The following is a 16,715-nucleotide window of genomic DNA, read 5'->3' as shown; positions in this document are numbered from 1 at the left end:
GTATGGATAAAATGCTAGAGCTTTTATGAAGTTTTATGAACTCTTTAAATTGTTCCTCAACTCCCTGTCATTATAAGTTTTTTGGAGCTCTTAATTCCAAAAACGCTACTTTTGACGACTTAAAGGGACCCCCGAGAAAATTTTCGATATTTCTATTTTAAAACCACAATTCTAATGACCTCTGATGACATTAAGGGAAGAGAACGTAATTATATCCCATTTTTGGTAAGGTTACAGGAAGAAATCGAGTCCGCAGCGACTCTCTCCAAGCAATTTTTCAAAACTGAAGTCATAATTGAAGTTGTAGATTATCTTTAATGATGTTGGTGGAGAGAAGAGAGAGGGGTTCAAGGAGGTCCTTCCAGAAAATGTTTTACTTTATAATTCTAAAAACAATTTTAAACCGAAAATTTTCGAATTTATAAACTTTAAAAGGATAATTTTATATGCATTGTGATAATTTTGGAGCGATGGGGGAGGGGGGGCTCAGGCGCCCTTTCATGGAGACTTCTCAAAATTGAAGTGTTAAAAATGTGATTGTAGACCATCGCTGGTAGCATTTCGGTATGGGATGGGGTTCAGGGACCCTCCCCGGCAACTTGGAAAATTTTCGAGGTTGAAGTCCAAAAAATAAATTTTAGGCGATTGTCAACAATGTGGAAGGAGGAGGAGCACTTTATCACTGAAATTTTTCGAACTTGTCCATACTAGAGGACCCGATAGACGTTGTTCTGTTCAAACTTTGAATTGAAAAATTAAAAAATTTCAATAATTTATCAAGTGTTTGAACCGTTTTGTTGGAAAAAATAAGTAAGAAGAAAATGTTTTAAGCTGTTTGTTGTCAGAATGCGAATATTTGATTACAACGATTTATCTATTGCCGACTGAGCAGTTAGTTGTTTTACTAACTATTTTTTCTCCCGTACTTCATGGCTTGTTCTTTCAGCCATACTCAAAAGATAAAAAGAGTCCTCAGATATTAAGTGTAAAAAACTAACTACCCATCTAGAACAAACGGGTTCTCCCGCTGCAACATCAACCATATGAAAAAGAATAAAACAATCGAAAGGATATCGTTTAAAAAAATGATAAAGGTAAAAACAGTTCTCTGAATAAGCGAAAATCACTCACTCTCCCCCTCCCCGCCACCCGATGTAAAATAAACATTCTTCAACTAAAATGACTAAACACTCTTTAAAAACGAAAAACAATTCTTCGCAATTTTGAAACATTTTGCCAAATAAACAAAAAATACAATAAATGACATTAACAGTAGCTTTAAAATGTAAACAAATGATCACGCAACTCGATTCTTTATAGACTAAGTCACCTCTCTATCAGTCCACCACGTTACTGTAATCCAGCTGATCAATGAGCGAAGCCAACTCCGACCAATTAGCGGTCCGATTTTTTGAACGAAAATTTTTGAAACTTCATATATTGCCTAATTTGTTCTTTCCACCAAAGATAAAGATCTTCCACTGCACTGATCTTTTGTGTACAGAACTACCCTGTTGTAATTTATCTGGAAGAAAATAAAATTTGTTTCGTCTTTAAATTCGATCATCTTTTCCTTTAATAATGTACTGATTAGTTTGATAACCTTTAAAGTATTCTTGACATTGGTGCCCAAACTCAGATGGATTTGAGAAGAGAGACAAATGTTGCGAGGTATGGTACTTTCTGATCTTTTGGTTAGGAAAAACTAAAAGCACCGATCCGGTCACATAGTTCAACTACGACGACAGAACACACGTTTGTGTGAACCTTCCAGTACTTTACTTTAAAATATATCTGAGGACCTAAAATCGTTGCTTTCACGAAATGAAGGCTTCACTCTCTCTCTACGTTTTATCTATTCTTAATTGACATATCACAGTAGGAAATTTCATTACAAAAAGCAGAGCTGGCTTTCTTATTGTACTTTGGCAACGGGTTAAATATTTATTTCAGTTCTCGCTCAACAATAGGTTAAAATAAATATTCATCATTTGGGAGATATAATCATCCAATGTTTAAATTAATTAACCAAAACGTTTCCGATTCCATCCATCGTGCTTTGAAACCATGCTTGCCACAACTTAATTACACACAAAAAATTTGATCAAAATCGGTTGAGCTGTTTAAAAGCCTTATGGTGACAAACGTCCGCACAGAAAATTTTTATATATTAAGATTACACAATTTTAGGACATCTTTGATAACATTATAGCGAGCGATCAGGTTCCAGATTTCACCCCCCGGGAAATTTTTTGAAATTAAAGTTCCAGGAAGCAATTTTAGCCGGATTTCATTTATGTTACACCAGCGTTTCTTAAATTGTGTTCCGTGAAAACCCAGGGCTCCATGTTCCTTGAAACTTGAAATAGTAAAAATAAGGAATGAAAAAGCCATTTTTTTTCTCAATATAGGGCTTTCAATTATGTCAGCTCTAGAGCACGACTCTTTTTTAACTGAAATGGCACTTGTCCTTCTTGCATCAGAAATTTAAAATGATGCCATTCAGTGAAATTATGATGCAATTTAAGAGATGAATGTTCTCAATTATCACGAAATTCCTTGTTGGCACTTTTGCTGTCAAAAACTAAAGTTATATTTTCAACATATCTATCGACGAAAATTAAATATCAACACAGACTTATGGTCAGGGGTGGATAGATGGGCCGATGCACCCTCCCGCCTATAAGCCCTCAAGTCTGAACACCTTTTTAGCCTACTTTCCCAGTAAAAGTCAGAAAAAGAAGAAAAAAGCATGAAAGAAGGCTTAATGCATCTTAAAAATATCGCAAAAAACAAAAAACAGTCAAAAATAAATAAAATAATTAAAAAAATATTGAAAAATTAAAAATTGGAAAGTAGGGTATTGAGATAAGGAAAAATGTCTGTTGGTCTGTCGGTCCGTCGGTCTGTCTGTCCCCCCTAATAATTTTTGAATGAATAGTCCCATTCGAACAAACTTTTTTTTGTTCGAAAGATGTCAGCGAGGACACCTCATTCCCACATTTAATTTTTTTCTTTGAACTATTTTTTGTTCAATTTTGAACAGTTCAAAAAATCTTAACATTAGCGCCTACGGGGAAAATCAAGGCAACTCCGAACTGTGAGGCGAATTTGCTTCAAACAAACTTTGTAGGAAAAAGCTTTTGATGAAAAATTTGTATATAAAATATCTTTCAATTTTCCGTTCAATTTTGAACAGTTCAAATCCCTTAATATTAGCGCCTACATGGAAACTATAAGTCAATGTAGATTCCGTACTTGAAGGCGGACTTTTTTCAAACAAATTTTGTTGGAAATAACTCTTGACGCCAAACTCCAGACTTCGACTCCGAGAATTTAGGGGCACTTGACTCCGACTCCTATGCCCGACAATTAATCGGACTCCGACTCCCCTACTTCGACTCTGACTTCGTAGCTTTGGCAAAAATTTATACATGGAGGACAAATGACTGACTGCCACTCCTTTACCCCAAAATAAGATTGACTCCGACTCCGACTCCGCAGTTATGGTTTTGACTGTGAAATAATTATTGTTGATCTGACTTATTTTTATTTTTACGCTAAAGTTTTAATTTAGGTATTCAGTTTTCGGCGAATAAACTCGAAGTCATTTATGTTTCTACATAAAGGTATGCGCAGACGATTTTTTTTTTTTTTGACAATGAAAATTATTTCTTTAAGTTGATATTTTATCGTTTTTATTTATTTTGGTAAGTGCATTAATTCATTTTTTAAAATTGTTTTTGGCAACAGGGGAAAAAAAAAAACATTTTTTTTTTGATATGATGTATTTATTTTAATGAGCTTATTAATGTTAATTATTATTTTTTCGTTTTGAAAGCTGTTAAAGATTTTTTTTAATGGAAAAAAGTGTATTAGCTGCTTTGTTTAAAAGTTGCTGCTTTTTTTTTTACGCATTTAATTTTTTTAGATGAGTGAGGAATATTTTATTCCTAGAAATCAGCTTAACGTATTTTAAAAATATGTTTGAAAACATTTGTGATTTTAGCTGAATATTGATCAGGTACTAGAAGGTAGTATGGTTATACGGGAAAGTAGGCTCGTCTAGTTCTAGACAGAACTTCTTGTTTTATTTGTTTAAATTTTTTTTTATTTATTTTATTATTTTTTTTGGTGCAAATTTCCTTATTTATTATTTATTTTTTTGCTCTCACAAATCTTTGCTTTTTTATCTCTTTTCTTTAAACTCGTAAACGTATGTAATATATTTTTTTGCACCATTTTTTTCTGCACCTTTTCTTTTTCGGCACCCTTTGGAGGCTAAGGTTGGCGCCCTCTTGTGGGATCCAGTCCGCCCCTGCTTATAGTTGGGGCAAACCTAACCTGACAGCATTGTGCAGGCTACACAGATCCTAATAGCAGCATTATGATGCTGCTTGGTTAGGTTTGACCCAACTATAGTGATGAACCTGATCTCAGAATGCAACTTTCATTCATAAAGACAGATGTTAAGATTGTATCTGTCATAGTAAAAAGAGGTCTTATTATTAAAATTGAAACTTTAAAATTTTGATTGAAACAAGTTGTAAATGTTTTTAGAAATTTGTGCTGAATTTGAAATTATTTTTTTAAGTCGAAATTTTTTTTTAAACAAAAAAAGTTTTTTTATTGAAAATGAACCATTTCTAGAATGCTGCACGCAAACTATACTACTGAGGAAAAAACAGGGGTTTAATGAAAAAAAGTCGACATTCAAAAGGGTTTCACTTCTCAAACAAAATAGGAAACGCTGTGTTAGACGATTTTCTTCCTCAATTTTTCGGAATTTCAAGTTCAAATAATGCAGTTCTATAGGCTACCTTGTGATGCAAAAGAAATGAATTGAGTTCGAGGACTTCCTCCCAGGCCCCTTCTTTGCTAAGCCATCTTTGATTTATTTTTGAATACAAATACTGCGAGAAACTCTGACCCACTATTTGTTTCAGAAAAAATTAGTTGTTTAAAATTTCCAAAAAGACATTTTCCATTTCCACCCTAATAATTTAATTTGTTTGAAATACAAATATCTGCGGCTTCAGCAGCATTTTTTTTCTACATTTTTTTTTTCTCATGGCGCGGAGCCCGAATCATTTGCTACTTCTGCTTTATGGCTAATGCGGCCCTGGTTGAGAGTCAAAATTAATTTCATTACATTATTTCAGCTGCAATCCAGGGTAAAATTTGCAAAAAAATATCAAGCCAGAAATGTTTGAAACAAAAATGCTGTGTGTTCCAAATTTAGTTTTTAAGTAAATAAAAGAACTGTCTGGGATTTTACACTTGAAAAATAGCAATTTATTTATTTTTTCAAAATTGGTCAAAAAAACAAAGTGTAAAGAATTATGATTGCTTAAAGATTAAAATTATAAAAAATATCTCACATTATTTAAGAATGATTTCTTTTTTCATCATTAGATAATGAATAGTAGTTTTCTCTTTAATATGATAGTGTGATTACAAATTTAAAAAAAAAACTAATTTATCCAACTTTTTCCCAGGGAAATTTATTTACTGATCATTTATTACTGCTGAACTTTTTTGCTAGTTAAACATTATGGTTGGTTTCTTCTTTAATATCATATTTCATATAAATTCATTCTAAAACCTAAATTAAAAAAAATAAAATTAATTAATTTTAAAAACATGAAGTAAATCAAAAATACCTCTTGTTTTATTACCAGTTGATAAACAACACATTGAAGACATGCTTTTATAACAATTTCTTAAATGAAAAAAAAAATGCTTCAAAAAGCAGTTCAAAAAAATAAAAAATCAAACAATAATAATAATAAGAAGAAGAAACAACCTCTTTGCTTAAAAGGGAAGAGAAGTCCCTCGTCATTTACTTTTTTCAGCCCCCCCCCCCATAGCAGAATACATTTTTTAATTTTATGCACAGAATGTTTCATTTATGAATCCACTATTTTAACCAGGAGCATATTGTTTCAATTTCAAACATTTTATTTTATTAGCATGAAATAAAAAATTTTTTGCTAAAAAAGTTAGCATACCTGTATTTTTGAAAAGGAGCTTCATTTTCCTCTTATAACAAAGGTTAGGAACAGTTCCATCCAGAAGAAGAAAAGGAGAACTTGTGTCTGATACTGTGAAAGATTTTTAAATGAAATGAATGTTAAAAATATAAAATCTATTTCTTGTTTAAAAAAATTAAAGAGTTTAATCACTTTAAAAATAGTTTTGAATAAGTTATTCCAGCTCTTCCCAATGATTTTTATTCCATTAAAACTGTTTTGGCATTTTTTAAGTAATAAACATTCCTGTCTGTTTAAATTGAAGAGCCAATGTAAATAAAGCACAAATGAACACAAAAATACAGCAAATAGCTATTTCAAAGCTACAAAGGAGCCTCTTCATCAGTGCAAAAAAGCTCAACAAGCAACCAAAAAGTCGTGAGAGAACTGACCTCAACCATGTGGACACCGGTATTTAAACAAATGAGCCAACCAATAGGAATTCACAATTTATGAATATTTCAAAGGAAGTCCCTGCCGTTAAATAAAACTGTTCATTCTGAAGGGTTCAATTTCATTGAGTAGCTAATTTTAAAAACAGGTTAATTTTGTTTAAAATAGTGTGTTTTCCATATAATACAGCAGACCCTCATTTTACACGACGGTTATGTTCAACCAAATGTCGTGTAAATCAAAACGGTATAAACTAAGACTTAATGATAGTAGTAAAATAGGGGTTAAGTTCTATAAATTAAAAAAATACTGCATTCTAGTGATATATAAATATATATCATAAGCTTAATGTGTGCTTATTTCGGAACATATGCACAACATGCATAAAGAAAACATGAATTAACTTAGTGAATATAAAACTGTGTGTATGCAAACAAAGGGCAAGAGCTCTCTCACAGGCACATGTCTGTAAGAGAGCTTTTGCCCTTTGTTTGCATTCCTATTGGTTCTTCATTGGTTTATAATTTTCTTATTGGTGTTTGGTTAATCCTCTATTTTTATCTTTTAAGCTGTTTGCTCAGCTAGCTCTTGGCTTTTGTCAGATGTCTTTTCATCTATAAGCTCATTACTTTTTGCATTGAAAAAGGCGTTCCTTGTAACGCCAAAACACGTGCCTGCAGTAATATGCAAATTGTGCTTTTTGACATTGTTATTTCTTACTTTACTTTTCCACACAAAGGTATTTATTTTCTTTTATTTATTTTACCTAAAAGCTTAACATTTCTAGAGAAGTAAATATAGTTATACACTAAAATTTAATATTGTCATCAATTATGCTATTGAGATAAGATCGACAGAATCTAATATTGGCCCATCCCCTGCCACAAACTCGGGCCTAAGAGCGGTAACTTACTAATTAATGCACTGCCCCAATCATTATATTTTAATGGAAATAGATCCATCTCAGAAATGGCCAAAAAGTCTTGAAAAGAAGGCTGATCGCTAAGAACATATGGAAAATTTTTATGCCTGCTAAAAAAACACAAGTATTTTATTTGAGTGTGCACAAAAAGGGATACACAGTCGGATTAGGTTGAGAACCCCTCATTAAAGTACAATTAACACAAGCTCACCAAAACGATTTTGTTTTGTCTGGGGCGACCAACCAAGTGGGAACCCTAATTGGTCACTTGTGGACTTACACATAAATTGCACACAGCATGTAATGGCAATATTGAAACTAAATTTTACCATTTGTTCTGGAAATTCCTTGTCTCTTTTCATTTAGGATGATCCCAAGGACAGCTGCACAAACATCTTGGTGAGAAGGAAGAAGTTCTGGGAACAATTCTTGCTCATGTTGGGCAATGAAGTTTGTGTGAACATCTCCCAGTAAGAATGTTGGATGGTTTGAGAGGCTAAGGAGGAAGTTTACATTTGTCTTTACTCCCATGACCTATAATGAACAGATAAGAACAAATAATTGGAAAAATTCAGGGGGTAAGAATAGTATTACATAAAAATTAAAGCAGAGTACACACAAAAACGAACGTCGCCAAACATTATCTTATAAAGCACATTAATAAACAAAACTGGTCACAAAATAGTAACAATCACAGTAAGAGTAGCAACCAAAGCATGTTCGAAAATGAATGGAAAATTCACATGTATTTTTGTGAAAAATAAGTTGTTTTTTAAACACATGGACACGTGCCTTCTGTATTATTTTCACGCAGAGACAAATTGTCATGCATGAAAATGTGATTCCCAAAAATTGTCGGTTTCAAGCTGATACACTTGTTTTGGAGTACAATTTTTGTTTTAATAATTTTTTAAATTTAAATTTAGGGATTGCAACACCAGACCAAAAATGCAATACTGGGATTTGGTATTTTTAAAAATGATACCGGAATACCGGCATGAGAAATTTCTCAAAAAATGATCGAAACCATATTGTTTTGTTGCCATATTTCATAATTTTGTACAAAAATTCTATTATTTATGAAGCCGTATTGTGAACAAATATAAAATGAAGGATCAAAATTGACAATAGTAAGAAACATAATACAAAACTAATTTTAGTGCATAAATGTTCTGCAATTTGAAAATACTTTCTTCAGTCACACAGGTCGATGATACTGTCAGCAATGTGTGATACGCTTCCTCTATTTGCTTCAAAGTTCTGCATTTTCAAATGACACAGTTTGCCATTTTTGGATTAATCTTTTTCTCTCTGTGTTTGTGTTTCTTTTGCATTGTTTATTTGCTTGTTTTTTTTTGAATTTATAGCTAGTTTTAATCTCTTTTCAAGAGAGGATACTTTTCCAATACTATCAGCATCTTCAACGAATTCCTCTCAAGCAGGAAAGGTTTATGTTTTTTCTTTATTAGCCCATTGGTTAAAAATTTACGATGAACTTAACTAAATTTGATGTTGCAAGTTTATTTATTTTCCTTCTCTTTTCAAAACCCTTTACAGTTATAGTTACGTAAATATCTAAAAATTTAGGCCTTACCTGTATGAAAATTTTCAAAGCACAATGTAATTTCTAAATATTATCTTGCCGAGTTGAAAGTTAAATAGTGAGACGGGGCAACAAACCAATGCTGGGGATAGCTAAAAACCGTATATAGAAGATACGCTTCAGAGTCGCGCAATACGCGACCCTCCGCTCATTGGTCGAAGTCTCCAGTTTACCCCTGCAGGCGATAAAGATTTTCCTTACACGGACTTAACATAGAGCATCCAAAAAGCTATCAAAAATACACAGAATCCGATAAAATACAGGAATGAACGACTCTTTTGCTATTAGTTATCAATATGTGTATGTTTAATCTATATGTATGTGCAATTTTTTCTGGAAAAATCCCGTTCTTTATTTTTAAATCTTAATTTTTGCGTTCTGGTAGTGAAGCATCCATGCTGTTTATAAACTTATTTTTTGCTTAGAGTCATTCCATGTCAAATCATACACCTAAAAAATGAGTGCTCACAGATTTTAACAATATTTTGCAGGTTCATACCAATTTACTAAGTGGTATAAAAAAAAACAAACTATGACCCTCTAGCTGTTGTAGTTTTTTAGATATAAGGGGTCGAAATTTTAATGTTTTGCTCCACTGGCTCATACTTGCCTGACCATAACTCTGGAACAAATAAAGTTAGAAACTTGAACTTTATATATTTTGGAAGTTTGCATTCAGAGCTTTAAAATGATACATTACTTGATATAAAAATATAATTTTTCATTTTGAAGGTCATTTGAATTGACCCTTGAGCTTGAGTGTTTCCAAAAGTTATAATTTTAAAAATCTGAAAAAAAAAATATGTATATTTAGTATGCACTATTATTTTCTTTATTTGTGCCAAGTTTCATGTTGGGACATTACTGGGATCATGCATAATTTAACAATTTTTCATTTTGAAGGTCATTTGAAATTGACCTTTGATCTTGAGTATTTCCAAAAGTTATAATTCTAAAAATCTGGAAAATAAAAACATATTTTGTACACACTATTATTTTTTTTATTTCTGCCAAGTTCCATGTTGAGACAACACTGGGATCAAGCATAATTTAACAATTTTTCATTTTGAAGGTCATTTGAAATTGACCTTTGACTTTGAGTATTTCCAAAAGTTAAAATTTTAAAAATCTGAAAAAAATATGTTTTGTATACACTGTTATTTTCTTTATTTGTGCCAAGTTTCAAATTGTAATAATTCAAATCAAATTGTAGTTATAAATTGTAAAAGTTATTATATAAATTTGATTTCCCCCAAAAAGGTTTTATGCATTGTAAATGACTCCCAAAAAAGAGGGTATCGATACAGATTTTCCTACTACATTTGGCTTAATGTCTTAATGTTGGGTCATTAATAACTGTCCGTATAAGAAGGGTATCCACATTTGAAAGGAGTTCATTAGGAGGGATTTTACAGTATTTTCTTTGTTGTACCTCTTTTGCTAATATGCTATTTCCTTGACACAAAGAATCAGCAAGACCTCACGGTACATTTGAACAATTAATAAAATGTATGTATGAGTGGCACATACTAACATTGTAATCTGCCAAGCAATTACTTAGTTTCATCAAAGCAGATTTTCTGTCCTTCCCCCATACTACCAATTTAGCAATCATAGGATCATAGTGTACAGAAACTTCATCGCCTGCAGAGAAAAAGAGCGAGAATAATTACCCATTTTTAAAAAACAATCTTTCAATATTTTATGGATTTTACATATGTCTCCATTAAATACAGAAGTTAAAAACATGCAAGAACTTTTAATCATACACTTGAAATAACTGACAAAAGATAAAGACTGGCCTTTTTTTTAAATTAATGACATTTTCATAATACATTTGAAGAAACTGACAGAAATTAAAAAAAAACATTTGTTTTCATTTGTACATTAACACAAGAATATATAAATGATGTATAATATATTTACAGGGGTAGAAGTGACTGACTTGTCACATATAGGACATTTTCCACAAAAAATATAGGACAAATATAGGACACATTATATGAATAATTTTGCTATGAAAAAAGAAATAATACATATCATATATTATTTATTTATTCTTATTAATGATTTTGGTTTAAAAAAAACCTCAAACAAAATTATTCCTTACATCTGAAATGACTTTCCTGTAGTTGAAAGAATAATTTTTGAAAAAAAGTGTACTTTATAGACGAAATAATTAAATAAAATTTGAACAAAGAAAATTTTTTATTTTTTCTTCCTCACTCATGACCCAAGTACTAATTCCACTGTTCTTTGATTTTATATCTAAACTGAACCCTTTAACACTTGTATTAAGAACAAACAGAGCTTGAAAAGGATCCTCCTGACGTTTTTCAGAGTTTTCTTTGTGCTTGAATGTTTTAGCATGCTGCCTCAATTGCGAAAATCCACTATTGCTTATGGGCACTGAACCGTTGCAAAAATGGCAAAAAGCGGTAAAATAATTTTTTCCTTTAGTACACCATGCACCCAAATTTGTAGAATTAATGTACTCCAGGTTCAACAACAACAAAAAATGGGAATATAGGAAATATAGGACATTTTTGAAAAATATAGGACGATTTTGATGCTTTTCTTGAAAATATACAGGGGTTGAAGTGGTCCTATATATCCTATACTTTCAAAAAAAGAATGAAAATCGTCCTATATTTCCTATATTTTTGGAAAATGTCCTATATTTCCTATATTCCTGTTTTTTATCCAATTTATTTCTTTAAAACAACAGTAAACAAACTATCTGACTTCGGATTTTTTGTCGAAAGTACGTGTGCAAACGAATTTCAAATTAAAAAACACAACTCACTAAATCCTGCAACAGGCATCTTCTCTCATTGGCCACAGCAATATGACGTCACTGTAGTGGGTGGAGTTTCGAGAACGAATTCTGAAGTTGGTTTTAAAATTTTGCGTTTGGCAACAGCAGTTTGTTTTGTTTTCCAGCGTGGTTTTTTTGGTTTTGTTTTCGTGGTTTTTTTTGGTTTTTGTTTTCGCGGGTGTAATTTTGTGTTCAGTGCATTTTCTGATCGGAATGTTATAATAGTCTTTTTAAAATCTTTTCTTTTTGTGGAATTTCATAGAACAAAATATCTGTATGTTTGTGCTGCAAAGCATTGGTTATTTCCTGTTAGTTCTCAACACAAAGACGGTTTTTATTTATTTATATAAGCTATGTTTGTGACACTTTGTGAGTTGCTGTGTTAATTATAAATAAATTTCACTTTGTTCTTTTTTTTTTTTTTTGTGTACAAAGTACACTTTTTTCAAAAATTATTCTTTCAACTACAGGAAAGTCATTTGAGGTGTAAGTTATAATTTTGTTTGAAGGTTTTTTTTAAAACAAAATCGTTGATAAGAATAAATAAATAATATGTATGTATTATTTCTTTTTTCATAGCGAAACTATTCATATAATGTGTCCTATATTTGTCCTATATTTTTTTGTGGAAAATGTCCTATATGTGACAAGTCGATCACTTCTACCCCTGAATATAGGAAATATAGGACATATAGGACTACTTCGACCCCTGTATTTACATAAATCTTTATACTGGTGGCATTGAACATCTGACAATCTAGTTGCAGATTCATAAAACTATATTTTTAAAAACTAGAAATTAGAATTAAAATGAATGATTTAAATAAATGAGTAGTAGCATGAATGGAAATTTTTCAAAGAGGAGAAATTTTAGCAATATTTTCAGTAGATCAAAAACTTCTACTATTTAAATCAAGTTTTGGAAGAAGTAAACAAATTATCCATACTGTCAGCCCCCCTTAATCGGATAACGGATAAACAAATACCCCACTTACACAAATAAAACCTCCCAGAGCCGAATATTTCTCCATAGACGCTATGTTAAAGATCCCTGCTTAATGGAATAATCCCCCCCCCCCATAAATTTTGAAAAAATTATAAATAAGTATGAGCAATTATTGACGTAAGAAAATATAACAATATTTTTTGCCATCAACGGGCGAGATAAATAGCCATATTACACCAAAACATTTCCTCTATTCCATCTTATTTATTTTGTTATTGCCATTAAAAAAACTATAAATAGCGCAGTCGATAAGTAAATTAAATTACACAAAGAAATATACACATTTCAAACAATAATACATTGAAAAAATTTTTAGTGCCAAACATGGACAGAGGTGGGGGAAAAAAAAAAGGAGTTAGAAAAATATTCCCATATGACCTTGAGCAAACAACCCAGTTTTGCAGAATTTTTCAAAAATAACGTATTGAAAACAGGTGCCAAAACAAAGATTTCATAACTCAAGCTGTAAGTTACTTTTTCATAATTTTCAGCAAAACCTTTCTATCGATTACATTAATTTTCTTTATATGGCTTTTGATTTATTATTATTATGTTTTTAGACAAATGTTGTAAATTTAGAAAGGTAAAGAAAACTTCCCTGCTTAATCAAATACCCTGCTTCATCGAATAATATTTCTTGGAACAGACAATATTCAATTAAGCGGGGCTGACAGTATAGATCCCTACTTGATGCTTCCTTGTCATGAGCTTTCAAGGCAAGAGCAAAAGATTGAAAATTTCAAACACAAGAAGCACTTTTTCTGCAAAGACTGAGTAAGTTCAAATACTGCCATGGTTCCAAAAAATAAATTCCTTTATTATTTTTTGAAATTAAATATAAAATAAGCAAAACTAAGGTAGATTTTGACAAAATAACTTCCGATTGTCAAAAACATCTAAATATTTACAAGGTGCAAAAGGATTGAAATTTCAAATACAAGAAACAATTTTATGCAACGTCTGCAAAAATTCAATGATGCCATGGTTTCTAAAATAATTCCTTTGTTACTTATTGAAATTAAACAAAAAAAAAAAAAAAGCTAATTTATGGTAGCATATGTCAAAAAAACTTCCGATTGTCAAAAACATGAAAATATTTACAAGATGCAAAAGGATTGAAATCCCAAACACTCGAAGCAATTTTTTGCGAAGCTGCAAATCGAACACGTCAAAAGCTGCACCAATAAAAATTTTGGAAAAAAAATTAAGCACAATTGAATGATTTTTGAAAGAATTTAAGCACTGACAAATTTGTCCAAGGTTTCAAAACTGCTTCAAGGTTTTCAAGCATTTGAAAATGATCTTTTTTTTCCCAAGCATTTTTCAAAGTTTTTCCAGGGTGTATGAACCTTGTTTCTGCCAGTTTGAATAGCTTTTATGGAACAAAATAGATTGGCTGAATTCTGATAACTTGATATATGTTAATTTTAGAATCACTTTTAGTCTTAAGTTTTGAAATATTTTTCTGAAATTTTCAGAATTTAAATCCTTAATACTGCTGTCAACCTGGAAAGACCATGCCTGAGGCTGGTTAATATATAAAGATAACTGAAGTTTTGGGATTTTAAAAAAATCCAAAGAGGTCTAAATTTAATGATAAGAGTCTTAAAACTGCTTTTTTCTACGCATGAATGGGAATTTTTACTTTATTTTTTGCCTGACTGCTGAACATTTGACAATTTTCATTATTGAGGTAGACCATGGAATGTCGGGCAATGCAGCTAGTAGGAAATAAATACAAAAAATTTGCCTCACCTGGACGAACACCTGTTTCAATTCTGACATTATTATTTGATTGAGGAACAAATAAATTCAAGAGTGGACCAGCACCAGGCATAAAGTTATTTTCAGGATCTTCTGCATAGATACGAGCCTCAAAAGAGTGGCCGTTCAACTTCAACTCTTCTTGAGAAAGAGGAAGTTTCTCTCCAGATGCAACCTTAAATGAGAAGAATATGATAATAAGTGATAAATCATAAGTTTAACCAAGGCCCCACTTGATTCGCTCACGCTTATAGACCGTGACAACTGACAATCACTGAAATTCATGGTAACAAAGAGGGGGCTACAGGCAATCTCTGTTTTCCATTCTTACAATCAAAATATCCAATCCTTGTCTAATCAAAAAGAAACAAACTTTGAAACGTTGGCATTGATTGGCGAATACACAGGATTGGGTTTAGTGCCTCTTGCGGTCAAAATGGGCGACATATGAAGTTTTGCATTTTTCGAGAATTTCAAGAGCAGGCTACTTGTTGCATCAGTTCAACACAGGAAAGTTATAAATTGTCTAGGCCCGTAAAGCGTAAGCGAATCAAGTGCGGCCATGGTTTAACCTAAACAAATTAAATATGACTTTCAGCATGATATACTCAAAGAGAAACTTTAAACTTACCTGTAATTGCCACTCTACCAAGTCGGTACCAGTTATCATTTCTGTCACAGGGTGCTCAACTTGCAGCCGAGTATTCATTTCCATGAAATAAAAGTTTTTCTGTTCATCCATGATGAACTCTACAGTACCTGAAGCAGTGACAGAGAAAATTGCATTAATTAACAATGGGTATACAGCTCAAAGGAAATTTGATGGTAAAACTTATTCGTTAGTTATTCTATTATTTTTGCTTCATTTTATTTTTTAACATTCATTAGCATTCACTTTTGCATTCATCTGTTCATTTATTTTAATGGATGAATAATTTATACGTTATTGTGACAAACATCCAAGCTTTTGAAACGCATTACATTGCATAGACAACATACAAACGCATCATATCGAATTTTTTGGGGGGTAGACTTCTTTTTTAGACTTCTCGTCTTCTTTTTTAAAACCACCAACTTGGACTTGCCGAAAGACTTCCTTTTGATTTTTGCTTCCCATGACAGCATTCCACATTAGGGTGCCCCCCCCCCCAAGAAAAACAAAAGTCAATTTTTCAAGTCAAACACCCTCTTATATTTTTTTCCTTGTATGTCAAAACAATTGCAAAATAAAGTTTCAGATAATTTGAACAATGGCAACTGGCAACCCGTCTGGTGTGAACCAGCACTTGTATATAGGCGGAATATAGTTTTTTTCTTTTTTTTTTTTCAAACTAGAAATTTCATGTTATTAAAATGTTGTCCATATACCCCACATGTATTAAAAAACCATTCATTCAAATTTGAAAACATTTAGGTATCCCACACTAGGCTTAAAATTTATAATTTTCTTCAAAAAGTTGGGTTTTTATCTATCGTTTAAAAAAATTGTAAAGTATAGTTTAACCCTCCGCGTACGGCTCTTGGAATTTGAGCAGGCAATCAGTTTCATCCCTCCCTGACTATGGGTCATGTGAAAATTGAGGGGGAGAATTTTTCCTCCTTATATTAATACGGATTTCGTTATTTCTCTGTGTAAGTTGAAAACACATCATTTGATGCTTGTTTTCGCTGCTAGATGGCACTGGTGGGTGCAGGAATTTTTTTCTCTTGCCTGTTTTTGTTTTTTTTTTTTCTGCGCATTTGTAAGTTTGCCTTTCGTAGCCTTGCTTTTTGTTTGTCTTTCGTGCAACAAGCATTTCTGAACTATATGGACTTGCGGCGTATTATGTGGGAATAAGAAACAATGTTTTTTTCTTTTTTTTTTTCACATTTATGTGAAATAAAAGGTTTAAAATTATATTTATCTGAAAATAAAAATATTGCATGATTTTTTTAACTTATAAAACTGCTGAAATAGCGGGCACTGTACTACATAATTTTCAGCTATGTAAGAGTTACTTAAATTCTTGCATTATTTCAAAAGAACTGATAAAGATGAAAATTGTAATATATGTATATTGAGTGAGAGAGAGAGAATATTAAAAAAGCAACCTCTATTTCTGGACTGGAAAGTATAAAAACTGCGCTGTATGCGGAGGGTTAAGAAGTTATCAAGCTGAAATATATGAACAGTAAAG

At 31.7% G+C, this 16,715-nt stretch overlaps 1 protein-coding gene across 1 annotated transcript in view; it reads right to left on the bottom strand.

Annotated features, from left to right (window-relative positions):
- LOC129229560 (methylcrotonoyl-CoA carboxylase subunit alpha, mitochondrial-like) overlaps positions 1-16,715 on the bottom strand; it is a 68,842-nt gene that overhangs the window by 15,639 nt on the left and 36,488 nt on the right. The window contains exons 9-13 of the mRNA XM_054863887.1: positions 15,170-15,297; positions 14,530-14,713; positions 10,485-10,594; positions 7,677-7,881; positions 6,012-6,104 (exon numbers count right to left, since the gene is read on the bottom strand). Coding sequence (XP_054719862.1) covers positions 6,012-6,104; positions 7,677-7,881; positions 10,485-10,594; positions 14,530-14,713; positions 15,170-15,297 — 720 coding nt within the window. The remainder of the gene's footprint in view (positions 1-6,011; positions 6,105-7,676; positions 7,882-10,484; positions 10,595-14,529; positions 14,714-15,169; positions 15,298-16,715) is intronic.

The sequence above is a fragment of the Uloborus diversus genome, chromosome 9, assembly GCF_026930045.1.
Source record: "Uloborus diversus isolate 005 chromosome 9, Udiv.v.3.1, whole genome shotgun sequence".
NCBI classification, from domain to species: Eukaryota; Metazoa; Arthropoda; class Arachnida; order Araneae; family Uloboridae; genus Uloborus; species Uloborus diversus.
This window is presented reverse-complemented; position numbering and strand designations above follow the sequence as displayed.